Source organism: Emys orbicularis, chromosome 2 (genome assembly GCF_028017835.1).
Source record: "Emys orbicularis isolate rEmyOrb1 chromosome 2, rEmyOrb1.hap1, whole genome shotgun sequence".
NCBI lineage: Eukaryota > Metazoa > Chordata > Testudines > Emydidae > Emys > Emys orbicularis.
Genome location: NC_088684.1, coordinates 122,975,657 through 122,996,285, shown reverse-complemented (window position 1 = coordinate 122,996,285; position 20,629 = coordinate 122,975,657). Strand labels below are relative to the sequence as shown.

The 20,629-nt window shown below is 39.6% G+C and overlaps 1 protein-coding gene across 1 annotated transcript in view; it reads right to left on the bottom strand.

Moving 5' to 3' along the window:
• Window positions 1–3,306: 3,306 nt before the first annotated feature.
• WRNIP1 (WRN helicase interacting protein 1) overlaps window positions 3,307–20,629 on the bottom strand; it is a 30,199-nt gene continuing 12,876 nt past the window's right edge. The window contains exons 4-7 of the mRNA XM_065398955.1: window positions 11,904–12,133; window positions 5,017–5,172; window positions 4,223–4,302; window positions 3,307–3,889 (exon numbers count right to left, since the gene is read on the bottom strand). Coding sequence (XP_065255027.1) covers window positions 3,614–3,889; window positions 4,223–4,302; window positions 5,017–5,172; window positions 11,904–12,133 — 742 coding nt within the window. The 3' untranslated portion in view covers window positions 3,307–3,613. The remainder of the gene's footprint in view (window positions 3,890–4,222; window positions 4,303–5,016; window positions 5,173–11,903; window positions 12,134–20,629) is intronic.

The window sequence follows — 20,629 nt, the reverse complement described above, 5'->3', positions numbered from 1 at the left end:
TGATGGAATCCCTTAATCCAAGGTCAGAATTCTTAGTCTGTTATCATGAGACACTATGTGGTGGGGGATATGCCAGTTATCCATCGGAATGAAGAGCAGTATCCACAAAGGAGTAACTCCATCGGGCGGTGTTGCCTTGCAGCAACTGTGTGTCTGAATAAAAGCTAGGGGAGAAAGCTCTGAGCCAAATCTGCAGTGGAGAAAACATCAGGCAGTTGGCACTGTAAGTCAGCTCTATCCTCTGACATCTTCTGTAGCTGTGTTGGCTTCCAAATGTCTCGGCCTCCAAGCTTTTGGGCTCAGTCAGTACCACCAAGAGGGGCTTTGGTCCCAAGACAAGCTTCTGCCTCCTTATTTATTTCTGCCTAGGCATACACACAGCAGGTTCAGGTACAACGGTCGCCCTCTTCAACCTTGCTTGTTGGAATGTGAGGACAATGTACACTGATATGTCAAATGATCTAGAGGAGGTCAATGACCCGAGGAAGTCCACCATCACAGACTGCGAGCTGGAGAAGCCTGACATTGATGTAGCCCCTCTATCTGAAACCAGACTAGCTGACAGGTTCTCTACATGAGATGCAGTACATTTTTTTGGGGCATGGAAAAAGCAAACACGACTGCTGTGAGCACAGTATAGGTTTTGCAGTCAAAAATTCATTAGCACCCTGGGCCAAACGTCTTGTTACAACATCAAAATGTATCATAGCATTAAGAATATCTACCACAGGTGGCTTTGCCAACATCAGGATATATGCCCCAATACTTTCTTTCATCTCTGAACAGAAGGACTTGCTCTATCAGCAACTTGAGAGCGTTATCAAAAAGCTACCACTGGGAGATTTCAACACTAGAGTCAGCTCAGCTCATGAGATGTGGCCACTATGCACTGGCCACCATAGAGGGGGAAAAAATGAACCACAATGGGCAAAGACTAGTGGAGCTCTGCAGTCACTGGGAGCTGTGCATTACCAACTGTAAGGAACTTATGCAGCCTGTCCAACGCTTGTAATTGAATTAATTTGTCTTACCCCTGTTAGTCATCATCCACAAAAAAAACGCCCCACAGGCTATATAAGAACTCAACGAGTGCCAGTCTGTGTCTGCCCAACCCAACAGCTGCCTGGCTCTATACTTGCTAGGTGTTGTGTTGTGCTTTTTAGAATAATCTGATTCTGCTTCAGTTGAAGCAGAGTCTGTTGTGAGTGTTACCTTGTTCCATGACATCAACACCTACTTCCAAGATGGTCGTTGCCAGTGCTGGTCATGGAGACACCCCAGATTTGAACACTGGCACCAACTGGATTTAACTGTCACCTGTAGAAAACACCTACAGGATGTTATCTATACTTGCAGTTTTCACAGTGAAGATTGGACTGTGCTGCAAAATAAGGCTTTTACTAGGAAAAATGCATTGTACCAATTAACACTGCCACCTATGCATTATCAGCTCAAAAGACCAAGCAAGGTGTCTTCAATTCATTGCAAATCTCAGGGAAGCTATGTCATTGATTGCATCTTCCCTGAATGCTGATGCAACATGGAACACAGTCAGAATGAATATCCATATAGCTGCAACTTTGGCTTAAAAAGACTGTAGAAGATAAAGACTGGTTTGCAGCATACTCTGAAGAAATACTTCCAGTTATTGAAACAAATGCACAGCATATCTTTACCACAAAATGAACCCCTCTCCTAAGATACATGATAACCGCAGGCTGGCCAAGAGCGCATTGCAATGAACAACAAGGCAATGTACGCAATGACACTGTCTCAAACTGTGTGAGAAGGTAAAAATGTCCTTTGAGAATGGAGAGCTAAGAAGTATGTATGATGGATTCAACCAAGCAGTATGTCCTTCAGCCAAGAAGGCTGTCCTGCTCAAATCTCTTAATGGAGACATATCATTGACAGAAGCAAACAGATGCTATGCTGGATGGAACACTATCAGAAACTCTTCACGTGAAATCACTGTTTCGGAAGAAGCACTAAATGTGACCCCCAGACTCCAGATTATCCAAGAGCTAGATATAGAATCATCTATAAATGAGCTTGAAAAGGCAATCGCTTCCCAGGAAAGGTGACAGGAAAAGATAGAATTCCAGCTGACATAGGGAAACAAGGAGGACAGATTGTGCTTAAACATCTTCCGATGTCCTGTTTGCCTGTTGGAGGGAAGGAGGTGTACCACAAGACATGAAGAATGCCACCATCACAACATTGTACAAAAAACAAAAGAGATCAAGGTGATTGCAACAGCTACAGAGAAATCTCTCTCCTTAGAGTTGCTGGCAAGACATTAGCACAGGTCACTCAAAAGACTGCAAGTTCTTTTGCGTCTATGCCGGTAGATCAATTATCTGTATATATCGAGAGTCAGTGCAGTTTCCATGCCGGTAGATCAATTATCCATCAGTGTTGCACTAAGGCAACTGCCAGAAACATTGACACCACCAGCTGGGAAGATGCAGCTAGCAACAGACCATACTGAAGGGCTGTGCCAGGAAGTCAGAGAGACCAAAGAGAGTGGAAGTGAAGAGAGCAAAGAGGAAAGCGCAACAGGCCTCAAACACTAGTTATGCTCCAGCTTCATTTTCTGGCATGCATTATCTGTGGCAAGGACTGTTGCTCAATAATTGGACTTTTTAGCCACTCACAATGCTACAGGAGTGCACACAGAAACTGAACTGCTTTGATAGCTAAACCATTGTCTTTCAAGACAAACAGTTGCCATTCCATTCCTAGCATGAGACAAGTCAAATCTGTGCCTCCCAACTGTCTTGACTCCAGGCTAATGGAAACTCTTGAGCAAGACTGGAAGTATTTAGCAGATAATTTAGTATTATAGGGTCTTGCTTCTCAAAAAGCTATATTTAAAGAAAGCATCAGTTTATTAAAAACAAAATAAAGAGAGCTACATGTAAAATATTATTTTTCAACGTGATGTGGTCATGCTACTTTCAACCTGAATTAGTCTACCAGCAAATAATTTGAATTTGCTATGGAAGCTGGTTATTAGAAATAAAACCACCACAATAATGTTAAGAACCCCATCACTACCATAACACACATACACATAAATAATTTTGGAACAGTTTTATTGATTTATGACATCTTGTCATATCAAAAACAGTTTAAAACACAGTATAATGAGTATTACATTGTAATTCCATTTTGTTTTACCCTAGGATTTTATATTTTATTCTGTGCAATTTCCGTTTTTTTTTTTAAATAGCATCCTCAAAATATGAAGTAAATTAAGGTGGCTTTTAAAATATATAATATTCCTTCACTGTGTTGTTCTGACAGTTGTAGTCTGTTCTCCTCAGCAATACATTTGTTTTCCATAAAGGGCAAAAGCCATGTTGCTTCAACCACAAAGTGTTACTAAGTTAATAAAAGCCACCTTTGGTTTCCTAATTTCTGCAACTGTAGATTGTTTTTAAAACATCCTCCAAAATGTTTACAAAACAGGACAACAGTGTCATCATGGGCCCAATAGTTTCATCATGTCAGCCCAGCAGGCATATGTCTGAATTGAGAAGAGATTTTCAACCCAACTGCAAAAAAATACTTTTTTTTTTTTTTTTTTAATAAAGTCACAGTAAGACTATTACATTTTTTGTCCCTTAAAAAAGTCCACTCCTTTCAGCTCTTCAGGCAGATAGTCTTGCTCTACAGGTTCCTTGTACATGGGGTTATATTTATAATCTTTACCATAGCCCAAGTCCTTCATGAGCCTGGTTGGGGCATTTCTCAAGTGCAGTGGAACAGGTGGAAGTGGTCCCTGGTGGTTTCTCAAACATGCTTTGACATTGCTGTATGCACTGTACACCTCAATAGACTTGGGTGCTCTAGCAAAGTAGACTACACATTGGGCTAGTATGACCTGCAAAACAGAGAGAGAACAATATTACGTGACTTTTAGATTGTAAACTCTTTGGAACAAGGACCATCATTTAGTTTGTTGTTTGTACAGCATGTAGCACAAGGGGCCATGTCCTTGTCTAGCCTGTAGCTGCTATTGCACTATGAATGTTTAATAATACCACCACTAGCACCACCACCTCCTCTTGCTTTTGGCTAATTAAGAAGCAAAAGAATAGTTAACTTAGAATACAAAGTTGTAAATATTATACAAAGAAACCAAGAGTGACAAGACAAAATAAAACTTGTTAAAAATATGTGTATGCTCGTACAAACAAGTTTGTGACAGCTTTACCTCACATTCTGGCATTCCAATAAAATGACAGCCTTGGTATGCAGCAACTGCTTGTGTTAATGCCAAAGGATCCGCCAGTCCTACAACAAAAAGGATCATACGTAAGTAAATTAAAACCAGCAAAGTAGAGCAAGTACTGTCTTTCTTCATCTACGCTACAAAGTCATATCTCTGCTACTGAAGTAAAGGTATGCAGGTATATTGGAGGTGGCTTTTTCAGATAACAGGTCATTTTAGATAATATACGTAGATGGTTTCCCCAAGACTACAACCATCACATCTTCACTAAAGTATTATAAGGGAAGTTTTGGTGAATCAGTCAGCCGTGGATAAGCCAGCAAGGTGTTAACAACTGGGAAAACAGCTAGCAGGCTTTGAAGTCAGGGTGATTTATAGAGTTAGTTTCCCCAATTACCAGAAAATATGGGTGTCCCTAACACCCTCTGGATAATTTAAGTACAAATGAAAATACATTTTTAGTTAAATAAAATAAACTGTTTTGATTATCTACTGACACCTAAATTCAGGGATCTGTGTTTTTCCTGTAACAGTTGATCAAATCATTAACACCCAAAGTGGAATTCTGAATGCAGTCAACCCTTAATCTGAGGTGTCAATGATATCATCAGTTGTTGCAAAAGAAAAAGTTTAGTCCTGAACTCTAGTTATGGCAACGGACTTTGATTTGTTGTTTTTTTAAACAAACAGATTTTTCCAAAAGTAACTGATGCAAACGGAAGAACTTTTAGATATTATTTTTTAAAATGTTCCAGTACTATTATTGTGATGCCCACCTATATCTTCGCTTGCAAATCTCACCAGCCTTCTTGCCACATACAGTGGATTCTCACCACCTTCGAGCATTCGGGCAAGCCAGTAAAGGGAAGCATTTTCATCTGAGCCTCGCATAGATTTATGAAGTGCAGAAATACAGTTGTAATGCTCTTCACCTATTTAGAGAGGGGAAAAAACGGCGAGAAATGTTATGTACAGAAATTTAACTGAACGAACCCACAGAACATCTATTTTTTTATTACTTGTGCTTTCAATAGTAAATACATTTTAAGGGAATTTTTTTTAACTGGGTAATAACTAGATATGGGCCAAAACTTCAGATCCAATACCCTAAATCTGTGTGTGTAAGTTGTGTCTGATATGCAGCAGGCTTATTCAATTTTTTTAAAGTTTTTACCTTTTCTTTATACACTGAAAAACAAAATAAAATTGTTTTTGTAGTTGTCCTTTAAAATCTGTCTTCAACAAGAAAAATTAAATACATTTTAGGGCAATTAGGAATCAGGAAAGCCATATAGAATAGCTATTGATGAGGAACAAGAAAGGGAAAAATATATTCCAGTCGATTGATGAGTATTACTGGGTAAGGAATTCATCAACAAGCTTACTGTGCCACCACTTTTGAATATTCATGGAAAATTGGGGAGGTGACAGAAGACTGGACAAAAAACAAACACTGTACTACTGATCTAACAAAGAGAAAAGGAGCCTAGCAATTATATTCTCATAAATTGAACAATATCTCTGACGACATACAGCAAAAATTAAGGAAAAGTATTTCACTCCTATGCCAATTTTTTCCCATTCAGACAGGGAGAAACCTGGAAAGATGCAATACTGAAAGAGATCTACAGATGACAGAAGACAGTAATCAGATGTGAATTTGCAATGTTAGATTCCAACAAAGAAACCAATGCAATTTTATGATGGATACATAGAGATGTCATATCACAAAGTCTGGAGGAAATAGTTTTTCTCTACAGCGCTGGTGCAACTGCATCCTGGATTCAGTTACAGCCACTTTCTTTACCAGACAGACACTGACAAATGGATTGGAGCTCAGGAGGGAAAAAGCGATTACATATGGGGCTAGAAGGACTGAAATGCCAAGAAAGTTTAATATATAGAGATTGGCTAACTAACTCCTCCAGGGAGACAACTGAGGAAAAGGAGCAAAGCAAAGCAAAAGTGGATATAACTAAGAATAAAAGAGGAAATTAAGAAAGGGAAACAGACAGTTTCTGTTTACAAATTTATGTGTACTTGATTAGCAAGTTTTAAAAAAAAAAATGTATGTTTTTTAACTTTCCTTATCATCTGCATTTTTTTTTTTTTTTTTTTTTTGGCTGTCTGGTGTGCTTTGGTTCACAGATACCAAAAATATAAAATGCATTATTAAACAACTGACTGCACATAAAAGCAACTGTTACATTTCTCTTTCTCCTCTGCCCCAAAAAATTCAAAATCACAGGGCCATATCCTTAGCATTCATAGGTATTGCGTAATAAAAGCTGTGCACGTTAGTTTGAGTATGGAGGCCCCAAACCTTCTGCCATTGAACTGAAAAGGAAAACACTTGCAGACTTTCATGGGAGCAAGACCTGGGCCCAAGTCCCATATGGTTATTGTAAATATCATATTGTTATTCTATCCAGATTTTAGGCTCACAAGTGTGGGCTTCTGGAACATACAAGCCTGCAGACAGCTATTTTTAATAGTATTCCACACAGAGTCCACTGGTATGCAGTCATTATCATGCCAACATACGCAGCATATCTGTGCTCCGTCATAGCACTCAAGCTTTCAACTTCAGCTGGTAGCAATAAACCCAAGCAGCTGAACTCGCATCATGCTCTCAGAAAAGGCGTCTCTTGGTCTTTTAAAAGTAAAGACGACACACTTGCCCATCTCTTTCTAATGAAAGTGCTTTCGTGTGCTGTTTAGGCTGCTAGACGGGAGTTGACGTTGTAATACAACACCAGATGGGGAGAACCCACACATGTATATAAGCCCTAAAACATAACAAGGTATGTATTTCACAGCAGATGACTAAGTCCTGTTGGTAACAGGCATGGAAAAGGCCATATTACTATTCTACATTTATATTACAGTGACAGCTAGAGACCTCAACCAGGTCAGCATCTCATTGTGCTAGGCACTGTACAGATAAAACAAGCAATAGTCCCTGTCGCACCCATATTCTGCCCTTTTCAGCCAGAGAAGAATGTAGCCAGCCTGTGGATAAGGGATAGCAAGTACACAGTAAAAGGGAGACCACAACAATAGAACTGATAAGAAGAGGTCTTCTGCCTGGGACTTATGAGAAAGAAAGCATGAAAAGCCAGTACATAACCCTCAGCCTGCACATAACTAACGTATGGGCTTTTTGCTACTTCATAAAGAAGGAAGACTTTTTTTTTTTTTTTTTTTAAATAATTTGAAGGGGTTTCCAGATAATAAGATATTCCCAGTAGCTGGGCTAAACAAACTCAGAGGCCAAAGACTGAATAAATCCAAACAATGATTACTATATAAATAACTAGAAACATCACAGTGATTATTTATTATTGTTGTTTTCAATTAAATCAACACTAATACAATCAGAAATATGAAAATAAAATGTAAAAGTGATAGGGGAATATACAAACTTGTAAATGAAAGGCAATGTTGTATCAATTCATCCATTAACATAAATATCAATATTGTGTCACTGTTTTCTTGTGCTTCCCCATCCGTTTGTCTCTTGTCTCATACTTAGATTGTAAGCTCTTGGAGACAGGGATCTCCTTTTTGACGTGGGTTTGTACAATGCCAAGCAAAATAGGGTCCTGCTCCATGATTGAAGCTCCTAGGCACTATGGTAATACAAATAATCAATAATACAATATGGACACTGTTCAAGAGTGAGTGCTGTATCAACCATTACATACCCTTAAATTATACTGAAAAAAATCAAGATAAAAAACTACAAGATGTCCAGAATCACTTGTTCCCCTCAGATCTACTGTACATTGCAAATGCTGCAGCATTCAACTGGTGGCTGAGTTTGACAAGAACACCTCCTTTATCTGGATGCTACACTGTACAACTCAATCTTCGCTGGTGTGCACACACAGAGAGCAGCATCCCTATGAGGGGAAGGATTTATACAGTTTGGGTTGAGAGTGGCTCGCTCCCTAGGCTTCTGGTTAGTGCTTGGTGGAAGTATGTAGGAAAATACACCTCAATATTTATTTGGCCAAACTTGCATAAGATGACAAGAACTCTCAATTTCATATTTACTTAACATCTGATTAAATGCCACTTAACCACTTGGATTAGCTAAATGCACAGTTATTACATAGAGTTTATGCTATTACTATCATGATTAAGCAACAATAATTACCATTCACTATTGTTAGGCTAAATACATTTCTTGGAACATATTCTACTAGAAGGGCAATCTTGATTCAGCATGTCCTAGTTAGAGCATATTGTAAGAAATTTTATATGTATACAGCTCCTGCTGTCTAGAAGCACTTTACACACTATATACCTAAAGCATCACTGAACTGCAGTGACCTCTAGCATAGAGGGCAATGGTCAAGCAGCATACATGAGGCTTCACAGAGTAGGGAGAAGGGAAATGTTGTAGGAGGATACAGGAAGGCAAACCTCGATTCTTACAGAATGCATCATGGGCCCTTAAAAATTGTTTGCTGTGTGTTAATCTTTCAAAGACAATATCTGATGAATTCAAACAGGTAAACTGCATGGAACCCAGTGTATTTACCTCAAGGACAAGCGGCTGACCTAATATGCTTATATTTGAACTAGTGGCTTCAGAGAGACACAGAGTATGGCACCTGGATACATTCTAACTAGACAGACAGAGCAGTGGAAGCTGAGGGCACTCAACACCTCACAAGATGGGTTGAGCATTTCAAAGGACTGGGAAATAAAGAGACAGCAAATTGATAAAGGGTGGGGAAAGGTATATAACACACTCATGAATCCCTGGACATGAAATTTGGCATGTCTCTCCTTACTGCCACAATATCCTCTTCTTTCTATCTCTATCCACTGCCTTTTTTTTTTTTTTTTTTTGCTGTCTACCACTGGTCTTTTGTCTCCTTTCGCCCCTCCCCAATCAAACCAGTTGCTGGCTGGGTGTCTTTACCCAAAGATTATTTTCTTAGACAACAGTTTCTCTTTGTAACAGAAAGCTTAAAAGCACCATACAAAGTTAAAATAAAAAAAACAAACCAACTCTCTCATTACAAATTTTGGCAAGTGTAATTACAGATAATCCATCACATTTGATCTACTGGAAAATTAAGTCAATCCATTTTCCAAACTTTTCTTGGCATAATTTTTAGAAGCTAAGATGCAGTGTGATTCACATATTTCCAAAACACTAGCATATAAATTGTTAAGTATAAGGAAACTCATCTAATCCTTAATACTCAATCTCTAATTCCCACATCTACGGCATAAAAAGGTACAAATAGCCAGCATTTGAGACACACAATGTTGCCAAGTCACGAATTTAGTAAGAGCTGGTATCAAATTAGGAATCCTTACACGCAGTTATACGTACATGGCCTGACATTAGCAAACTACAAAATTCATTACCTTATAAAGCAACTCCAAAAATAAAGTTAACCATTCAGATTTTCAAACTGCATTTTGTTGCGAATATGAGCACTGAAAGACTTTTCAGACCTAATAAAAATGCCACTGTAGCATTCAATCTCCCCCACAAAATAAACATTTAATTTGAAAAATCCTTCTATCTCAAACACCTACCAACCAAATACATAACAGCAACAACATAACCATTTTAGAGTTTTTAAATCACCTTTAGGCAGGCCAATGTCAACTAATGTTACCTAAAAAAATGACAACGTACATCACTACAGTCACAAATTTATTTCTGGATACCATGTAAGATATTTGTTATATCTTTCATAAAACATTTAATTTTCCATCCTTCAGAATAATTATCTTACTTTGAAATAAATATGATGAATATTGACTGGTTTATAGTGCGAAAGAGGTACTATACTGCTCTAAAGCCTATTTCTCAACCTGAAGAACACAACCATCCTGCCCTTCCTATAATAATAAATGGAAGAGGGATCCCAGCAGAGGGGAGGGAAGTTCCAGGAGATCCAGATATGAAAAAGGTAGAGAACCACTGCTCTAAAGATTTAGACATTTAGCAGTCCTGTAAAAGAAAGATAACTTGGTTATGTTAAGGGCAATATTTCAACACAGTTACTACTGCATCCGAGTGAATATTTAACTGTTCTATTAAAAAGACTACATATAAAATTATTAAAAAGTATCAGGTCTTAAGGTTGAAGTGTACTAGCCAAAGCAACATATTCGGGCAACACATACAATATCAGGAAATATTTTTAGCTAACAGCAAATCAATTATATTTAACAATCCCCAGGGACATCTGGAATTTATTTTATTGTCCCCTTAACTTTGTTCCTTGCTGACTGCTCGTGTGCACATACTAAGCTCTCTGCTGTTCCACTCCCATTGTCTCCCATCCTCTCGTCAGCCACCCTCCACCCATACTTCCACAGAGATTCTTTAGGTAAAGATAGCAGGGTCCTTCTGCCCCAGACAAACAGTCCAGGTGAGAGGCAGGCCTGGCTTCTTCTTTACGAAAAGGTGTGCAAGTAGAAGCACTGACAGCCCTGGGGTGGTGCCCTGCGCTGTACTACAAGCACCCTCTGCTCTGCCGTTCCAGCTATTCCATTCCAGGCCTTACACATCACCATGATGCAATGCTTCTCCAGGGCTCAGATGAGACCTAGAATTAGCGAAAGGAAAGTCTCTCTCACTGGCACTGGAAAGACTCCTAACTCTTGCTGGCCTCCAGAAACCAGCACTCTGGGGTTAGGCTGGGACTCAGAGCACTGGTGTTTCACAGCTGGCAGCCTCTGCCAGATCGACAGTCTGCAGGCACCCACATCAGACATAAGCAGTGGACTATTTCCCTGAAACCATATGCCGCGATAGGTGCTGGAACTAGGAGTGCTGGCTTGAAGTGGTTTCCATTATATACAGGGTTTACAGTTTGGTTCAAAGGCTCTCCACAAACCCACTATACAAATTGTTACAGTGCCCCTGTGTGGCGCTCTCTTCTGTGAGACCAGCATGCTACTTTAGGTCATGTGATTTGGGTTCAACCAACCAAATTGCATTAAAAAAAATTGAGGATAATAAATGTTAGGCTAAGTCTTAAAAAATTATTTGAAATGGGATGTGTGCTCTGTGACAAAGATGTGCAAACTGCTCCCTCAATTTCCCAGCAACATTTTAACTACTCACATGATTTTGTTTATTTGAAACAGCATTTTTGGATGCCTACCAGAAAAATCCATGCATCCCCTGTCAACCATGACCAAACCGCTATTACCACTTTGCACCAAAATACATAATGGGCTTCAATTGCTTCCTCTAGGCTCCAGATGGAGGAGAGATTTTAGTCACTTGGCTTTCACTCTCTCTGGCAAATTTTCCACATCATGGGGCCTAAGTTTATGCCAACATAAGTCTAGGTGAACCTCATCTGAATTTGGCCCACACCTGAAATGGAAAGAGCCCAGCTTGACTCTCAGGACAAGTTTGTAGGGCTGGCAGTTAGACTAAAGTTGTAAACTGAGCACATTTGATCTAGTCATTAAGAGAAATAAGAAACCCCACAATATCTTTTTTTTGGGGGGGGGGGGGGGCGCAAAGATATCAGACCTTTTTCAGAGTAGAACCACAATTCAAGACTAGTTTGTAAATCAGTGACAGCTTGGAAAAATAAATAATTCGTAAGATATAATTTTATATCATCAGTCCTTGCTGCATAGCACTACCTTCAGGGTAACCGCTCACCTGCTCGGTCATACAGGATATGGGATCGCTGTAGTCCTTCCTTCACATGGTCTTCTGTTATAAAAACTCCATCCACAGAGCAACCTTGTGTGCTAGCCTGATGAGAGGTTTTCCCTGCAGTTAATCTGGCCTGAACAGCCAATTGGAGTCCATTCAGTCCAGTTCTTGCATCACCATCACAAAGGTAAGCTAGAGTGCTTACAGCTTTTTCCTCTATGCACACAGGGGACCTACAACGGAATTAGCCCACGTTATTTTCATATTACATTCTTTTCATTGCAAATTACTCACAATGTTACCTGTTTTTTTTTTTTAAAAACAGCATTCACTGAGAAGTATCTGGGTTTAAAGAGCTGTCCTTTAATTCATGCCATTGTGCTGAAGTATTGCAGGGGCTCTGAGAACAGTATGTGACCTATGTGCCATGTGTGTTATAATGCTTAAACACAATGGCACGTGTAAAAGCTGGAATGGAAGATTTCAACCATATCTGAACTTCCTTGTTTTTGCAAGATCAGATTGGACAGGGAAGTTTATTTAATGGTAGATTAGATGATTTTAAAGCTCATCCTGTCTGTCCTGGGAGTGTTGTGGACTTCAATCAATCAATATTTAATAAAACACTGACATTCTTGGATGGAAGGCACTTCAGAACTATTCTTATGCACAAAAATGTGGTACTTTTAGCATGAAATTATCCAACTGCACATTATAGACTAATGAGGCATTATGCAATCAATATGACCTTTGAATCTACAGTAAACAAGAGAATGGACACCAGATCACTTTTTTAAAGTTAAAAAGTGTAAAAGTGGTATTTAAAGTTCACTTGAAAGTGTATAAAAGTCTTAGACCATAGAAAATAGATAACAGGCAATTTGTCTTGGAGCCAAATCTTCATGAGTGTACACATAAAACTAAAGAATAAAAAAGTCATTATTATGACCATAATTTGTATTATAGTAATTGTACTAACACTGTACAAACACACAGAAAGAGACATTAAAGAACACACAATATAAACAGAAAGACAGACCGAGGGTTGGAGGAAAAAGAGAAGCATAATGTAAAGTGACTTGCCCCAGGTCACACAGCAGATCAATGGCAAACTGGAAACAAGAGCCCAGTTCTGCTCCTGACTTTCAATCAAGTGTCCTATCCAATACATAGCAAAAGGTACTGTAGTGAAAAGTGCAGCATGAACAATGACTAACTGCCATTTCCAGTACTCGACTGAAAAAAATCAATAGATTCATCAACTGGGGATTAATGCACGGAGACAGGAGAGAGCGGTGATTTCACACTGAGTGTCCTGACACGCCAAATAATTTAGGATTCACCCACAGCTCTGCACTTCATTCACTGAAAGATTTACTACTATTATCAGAAACGATGCATGACGAGGCCAGCTACCAATGCCAGTGTTTCCAGACACACTGATCTGCTAATCTTTATTATTTGACCTAGGTCTTTATAGGGTTATGATAAATACCTTAGCCGAGCGGGCAACAGCTGCAAGGGCTCTGAAATTACAGGTACAAGGGCAGCAGTAACTCCCTCTCATTTTAGCCTAGTCAGAAGCAGACCTGAATGTCAACACCAGATATAAATATCAAGTTTTTATTCCTCTCAAACTAAACGCTTGCTGCACACTCCCAAACCAGAGGGCCATTTTTGCTAAGAAAAAGATAACATAACACGCACGCCCTCAGCTGTCACTCCCCTCCGCACCTTAGTACTTTTATCTGAGGGACTCAAATACAGAACATTAAACAGGTGTTGCTAATGCCTCAGTGGTGTAGTCTGTAGCTTACGTGCCCCATCTCCTTTATGTGGTGGATTTGAGGGATTGGGAATGGCCTATGGATCTGCATATTCTTGTGTCCACACCATCCCCACAGTCTCTCCTCCAACCGTGCACAAGGAGCCCCAGAGAGCCATGCTCCGTATTGTGCAGGGAATGCACATTGAGATAACTACTTTTTCCAATAACATTTCGGGGGGGTGGAGGGAGCTGTGGAATGAAGGAAGCACTGTACAGTACATCTCATTGTAATAATACCTTGATATTTAAAGAGACTGTGATGATGTATCAGGATTCATCCTTCAGAGCTAAAGTTGGCCACTGGGTTTTGTTACGTTTTGAAACAAACCAGTAGGTGCTAATCAGTTGTAGCTGAATAAAAGGTTATTTTTAAAGCACAGCAGGCAGCAAAAGCACTTATACTACAAGTGCCTACGTCAACGGAGAGCAAGAGCAAACAACATGCTGTATGTTTAAAAAACAAACTACTTTGGATTTCCCAGTGGGGAAGATTAGAGAGGAGGATTCATAGAATAGGTCCGACAGAGACCAGGCATTTGCCTGATTAAAAAAAGGCATGAGGCATTTCAGGCTTCTTGCTTTCAGAATATAGGCTGAAACTGAACCCACATCCAGTGGCTAGGGCATCAGACTGGGAGTCAAGAGAGCTCTTAGGGGCAGGGATTATCACTTGCTATGTTTGGATAGGCCCCAACCTTGTTGAGGGCTACCAGCCCTATTGCAATTTAATTGTTAAATAATAATACATTTGAGTTCTATTCTTGGCTCTGCTATTGACTCATTGTATGACCTCAGCCTCTCAGTGCCTCAGTTGTACTGATAAGGTGTTTATATATCCCACTCTATTGTAATGACAGGGACAATAATCCTTACCCATCTTGGTAAAGTGCTTTGAGATCTATGGATGATGTAGAAGTAGTAGTCTTATTTCCATGAAAGCAACATTATACCAAACGTGACCCAATATAGCTATTTTAAATAAAAAGGTTCAGTACTGCATTGCAGAAAATTTAGACTGTATTATATAACAAATTCTTATCAGCTCCATTATTATTTATTAAAAGTCAATAGTATGTAACATGATCGAGACAGCAGGCTCTCTCCCCAAAAGCTTACTATTTATTATGCTAAAATCCACCATGGGAATAGGGAGAGCATCTTGATTAATGCCAGAGGTATCACAATGACATTGCTCTCTTCATTTTCAGGTGACGATATTTTAGGCAGGCAATAATAGGACTCCACAATAGGGCACTGAGAGCACAGATGAGGATGTAAATAAAAAACATCTGCTTAAAAGGGAGACAAGGTAAAAGACTGAAAAATATATTTCATTAGGCACATTTTAAAAAAAGTATTGCATATTGAACGCGAGATTAAAACAAAAATGAGTGGAGAAACTGTCATGCATGAAACAGTCATGCTTACAATACAGTGCAGTCAGTGGTTTTAAATAAGGTTGGGGTTCTTCCCCATTCCCCCAAAATATTTCAGTAGAAGAGAATACCCCTTCATCAGAGGAAACTGATACTTACACTAATTCATTCAAATACTGCATTTCTTCCCTTAAGAATTACTATTTCAGTACAAATTGTAGCTGTGATCCAGAGACTCCAGATTAACAGTGAGTTTGCTAATTTTGCTTTAGCAGGCAAGATCCTGATTACAAAGTAGTGTTTAATTATGTCAATACTTTGGTTTCCAAAACCAAACTATTTCACCTTTTTTACCCTGGCCTGCCATCCCATGCTCAGAAGCTCAAATCCATTCTCTGTGTTTTTACAGACTTGCCCCTTACCCTACATGCCTTAACAATTTAAAGTCAGGAAAACTACTCTGACCTCTCAACAGATTCATGCTCATCTTACAAATGGACTGTCTAGTACTTAACAGGGAACATACTAGATGCCAAGTCTTGATGTTTGTACCTTGTAACTAGCGATACTTGGAGACAAAAATATAAATAAACAAACAGGGGCACCCCAGGAACTATCACTTACTGACAACAAAATGCTATACCAGGGGTAGGCAACCTATGGCACGTGAGCGGATTTTCAGTGGCACTCACACTGCCCGGGTTCCTAGCCACCGGTCCGGGGAGGCTCTGCATTTTAATTAAATTTTAAATGAAGCTTCTTAAACATTTTAAAAACCTTATTTACTTTACATACAACAATAGTTTAGTTATATATTATAGACTTATAGAAAGAGACCTTCTAAAAACGTTAAAATGTATTACTGGCACGCGAAACCTTAAATTAGAATGAATAAATGGAGACTCAGCACACCGCTTCTGAAAGGTTGCCGACCCCTGTGCTATACTAACTAAGGTGAAGGAAAACCACAGCTAGATAGTTTTTCCAAAAGTAAATATCTCACTAGCTTGTCTCCACTATGGAATCCATCTGAATCCCAGCATGAACTATCCTAATAAACTGTCATCAGGCCAAATTCTGAGGTGATTTGCAAGATGCTATTAGTGAGTGCAAGGGAGTCAAAGTGAGTGTAACCTACTTGTGGAAGGGCTGGAAATACAACAAACAGCAGGGTGCAATATAAAGTAGCCCCTCATTTCTTTAATGTACCCTCAAACATTACAGTCCCACAGCAAGTTACACTAGCGTAGACTCCCTTCTCAACAGAGCCATATAACATCAATTTTGAAGCACAATTTTCAAAGAAATAAATTAGTTCTTCATAAAAATAATAATACAAATAACTGATGATACAATACGTAGCTTAAACCACCTTAAAAGATCACTTCTGAATTTGGCTCTTCATCTCAGCTCCAATGTCTGCAGGAAAGTTGGAGAGAATATGCGATAAAAAAGGGAACAACTTTCTAAAAGGCTTGAGACCAAAAAGGAGATTTTAATCAAGAGGATTAAGATAAAACAAGTAAGTGGAACAATATTTCATTAATTACAATGCACTAATTACTAGACTGAATTGCATGGCATCTAGTGGTTGCTAGTGCAGGGGACTAGAAATATGGACTCCTATATTTTGCTTGACTCGGACACTACCTTGCTATGTGACCTTTCTATGTGTGTTTATACACATTTATCTAAACAGACAAAGTTGGGAGGATTAAAAAAAATTAATATTTGTAAAGTGATTTGATTTCCTGACATTAATGTTACATTGTATAAGTGCAATGTATGACTGTATGTAGAACAAGGCAGGAATGAATACATTTTAGTGTCACACTGTATATTAGTAAGACCCCCAACAAATGAAAGTGTTGGTAGCCTCTCTTTACATTTCAGAAACGTCTAATCTTTGGTATGGACTTTTTTTTTCTTACTTCTCCTCCTCACATTTTTGTCTCTCTCTTCCTGGCTCAGGTTTACAGTGGCTGAGATAATGGTGCAAACTTACAAGAGTGCTTTACCTAGAGTAGTTTCTTTGCGCACAGAATTAGGACCATAGAATTTGCAACGTTTTTCATTTTAGTATCTATGTTCACAGCTGGCATAAGCAGGGGCAACTTGGCTACAGTGAATCTGGCCCAAGTGTAAAACACAGACATTATGCTGCAGAACTTTAATAACTAAATTCAAAGTTAAATGTTAAAATAACATTAGGAATCTAACTTAATAATTGACAAAAATAAGGAAATAAAAATTAGGTGGACAATCCACTTAGTTGTAGTTACAGAAGGGGTCCCTAAAATGCCAGGTGTTACACACTATGGCCAAGGCTTCAAACTTGTGTGCCCGTAGTCAGGCCTCTGAATCCATATTTAGGCACCCACATGTAAGAGGGTTCATTTTGATAGGTCCTCAGTACTCCGATGACTACAGAAGTTGATCTGTAGCTGCTTTGCATATTTGAAAATCATTTTACATATAGGGGTCTGAACATGAATTTAGTAGTGTAACTTCATGCACCCAAGTTTGAAAACCGCGGGCCATATGTGCCCACTACACATAAGAGAGTGACTTCCAGAGAGAATCATCCTGAACACTGAAATCTTTCGCTTATGCTTTTTTATGACTAATCCCCAGCTTTGTGCTTTAAACTAGAGTTGTCCCATCACCAACCTCCTTTGTCACCAAATACAACATACTGTATCTTTGCGTGCATATGCTCATAATCAAAACGGGGGGTAACAATATAGATCAGTTGGTAGAACTCTTACCTCTGGGCCAGAAGAACAAGTTCTACACTAGGACCCGGGCTCCTACCCAATACTAAATATTCTATCCAGTGCTAGCAGGAGAATGAAAAGATGTTCCTAAGCTTTAATTACCACCCTCATCTATATTACAACAATTTTATTTCTCAAGGATCATTTATGGCCCAAAGTGGATTTTAAAAATTGTATTAAATAGATACGGGGGGGAGGGATAGCTCAGTGGTTTGAGCATTGGCCTGCTAAACCCAGGGTTGTGAATTCAATCCTTGAGGGGGCCACTTAGGGATCTGGGGCAAAATCAGTACTTGGTCCTGCTAGTGAAGGCAGGGGGCTGGACTCGATGACCTTTCAAGGTCCCTTCCAGTTCTAGGAGATGGGATATCTCCATTAATTTAATTTAATTTAATGTAGATACAGTTTTGTGGTGGTGGAATTTGGAGGGAACGTTACTGGGACATCCTTCAAGGAGCTTCAGAGGGCACTTCCATTGCCGCAGCAGGAGGCAGCCCATCTCCTGAAGACAGAGGACCTTCAGCTAGAGCAGTGGTTCTCAACCAGGGGTCCAGGACCTCCTGGGGGGCTGCAGACAGGTTTCAGGGGGTCCGCCAAGCATGGCCAGTGTTAGACTTGCTAAGGCTCAGGGCAGAAAGCCAAAACCCTGCTGCGCAGGACTGCAACCAGGGGCCCCGAGTCCCACCACCCGGGTTGAAGCCAAAGCCTAAGCAACTTAGCTTTGTGGCCTCCCCTGTGGTGTGGGGTACTGGGCAATTGCCCTGCTTGCTACCCCTTAACGCCGGCCCTGGCTTTTATATGCAGAAAAACAGTTGTGGCACAGCTGAGCCGTGGAGTTTTGATAGCACGTTGGGAGGGGCCTCTGGAAGAAAAAGGTTGAGAACCCCTGAGCTAAAGGGCAAGAGGAAGTCTAGCATATGCTGTTACGCATTCATGTCGCACTCCCCACCAGTACTCGCCCAAGCCGGGGAAGCTAATGATCAAATTCGGTGGACCAAATTCGGTGATGAATCCTGGTCACGTGCCACCTGAGGCACACTGCGTATACACTAAGATGACGACCCTTTAATTTATACATCTTTTGCACACCCTAACTAGTCCGTCAAATCACTGAACAGGGGGCATGTACCACTTTGGGAAATTCTGCCTTAATCTATATATCCCCTTCATCCCTCAGTTTCAGGGAAAACTTCATTTTATATGAAAAGAAAACACCACAGAAAACTTTTTAGACCTTGGGACTGCATCCAAACTTGTGTGCTTATCTCCCAGTTCAGCATGATGAACTATCAGCTAGCTGAATCTATTGCTAGATGTATTTTGGGGTGATGGGATTGATGATGGAGAAGAATGGCAAGCAGGGATGAGATGAAAGTGGCTAGGGTGGGGGGAAGAGGGAACATGCAGTGAGAAGAGAATTAGAAGGACAGCAGAAAAGACAAACCAAAGGTAAGAGACAAGATGTATATATAAGAGGATATTTTTTTGACCAATAAGAGCACCATTTGTCAGACAGACAAGCAGGAAGCGCCAGGAAAGAGCTAAAGAAAAGAAATCTTTAAAATTGGAGTTCTATCCTTACTTTTAAAAAGCTGGGCCTCCATTTTTGTCACTGGTTGGGGACACTGTTCCTCATGGACAAATTCCTGAAACTATGCTAGACAGACTTCTTTTGACTCTTTGTGCTGCTTAATTCATCCAGAGCTAGTGGAAGGTTACAGATATGGAGTCAAATGAAACCTAAACCCTCACCAAATGCAACTGAAACTATGCCTTGTACTTTAATCCCATATACAAAGGATAGCCTCCAAAACCCAGTCAGGGTGTAGTCGCAAACACAGCTGTGCTGTTACATTAAAGTTGACATGCAGCCCTCCCTCCTCCAAGCTACAATTCACATCCCTGTGTAATATATAAAAGCAACAAACGGGTAAACAATGTCAGGAATGGTGCCCTAAATAATGTAACAGAATTCCCTCATTCATTGCACTAAACTGTACAATATAGGAATTCACATTGCTCATGTAATACAACAGGACAAAATACATTCTCAGGGGCTATATCTTTCTCATTTTCTATATGTACAGGGATATTCCTGCACTATTACTTATTTCCTGTGAACACACTGTAAGTTCTTAATTATAACACAGTTAAGCATTCGTATGGAAACAAATGAAATAACAACAAACATGAAATTTAAACAGAGCTATGCACTATTTTGAATTCATTAGTTGCCCATTTTAAAATGATGACTGCAAATAATTTCCAGTGTGGGGAAGAGGGAGCAAAATAGAGAATTTATTTTCCAAGAAAACATTACACTCCTCTCTACCCTTTTCACCCTCAAGCTCACTCAGAAATACTTGTCATCCCCATTGTAACCTCAGAAGAAATTGTGATTTTAGTTTCTCAGGTACGATACCAAACTTTTAGCATGGCTTTAATGTAATGCGATTGATTTGGACAATCAGAGGAAGGAAACAGGAACTATTTTTTAATATTCTATTCACTTTACACAGGGAAGAGATAAAGTCATGTGTGGCATATAGCAACTTCATTTGCTGTATAGGTTCACAAAGGTTCCCTCTCCAACTCGTTCGAACAAGTTATGCAAAATACAGCAGCTTTTTGGCTGGTGGGCTCAAAATAAGTAACATGTAATGCCCTATCTACCACCTCACAGTAATATGATGCTTTTACAACCAACAACAAAAAGTACTGCATGAGGGTATGACAGGACCCAGTTAC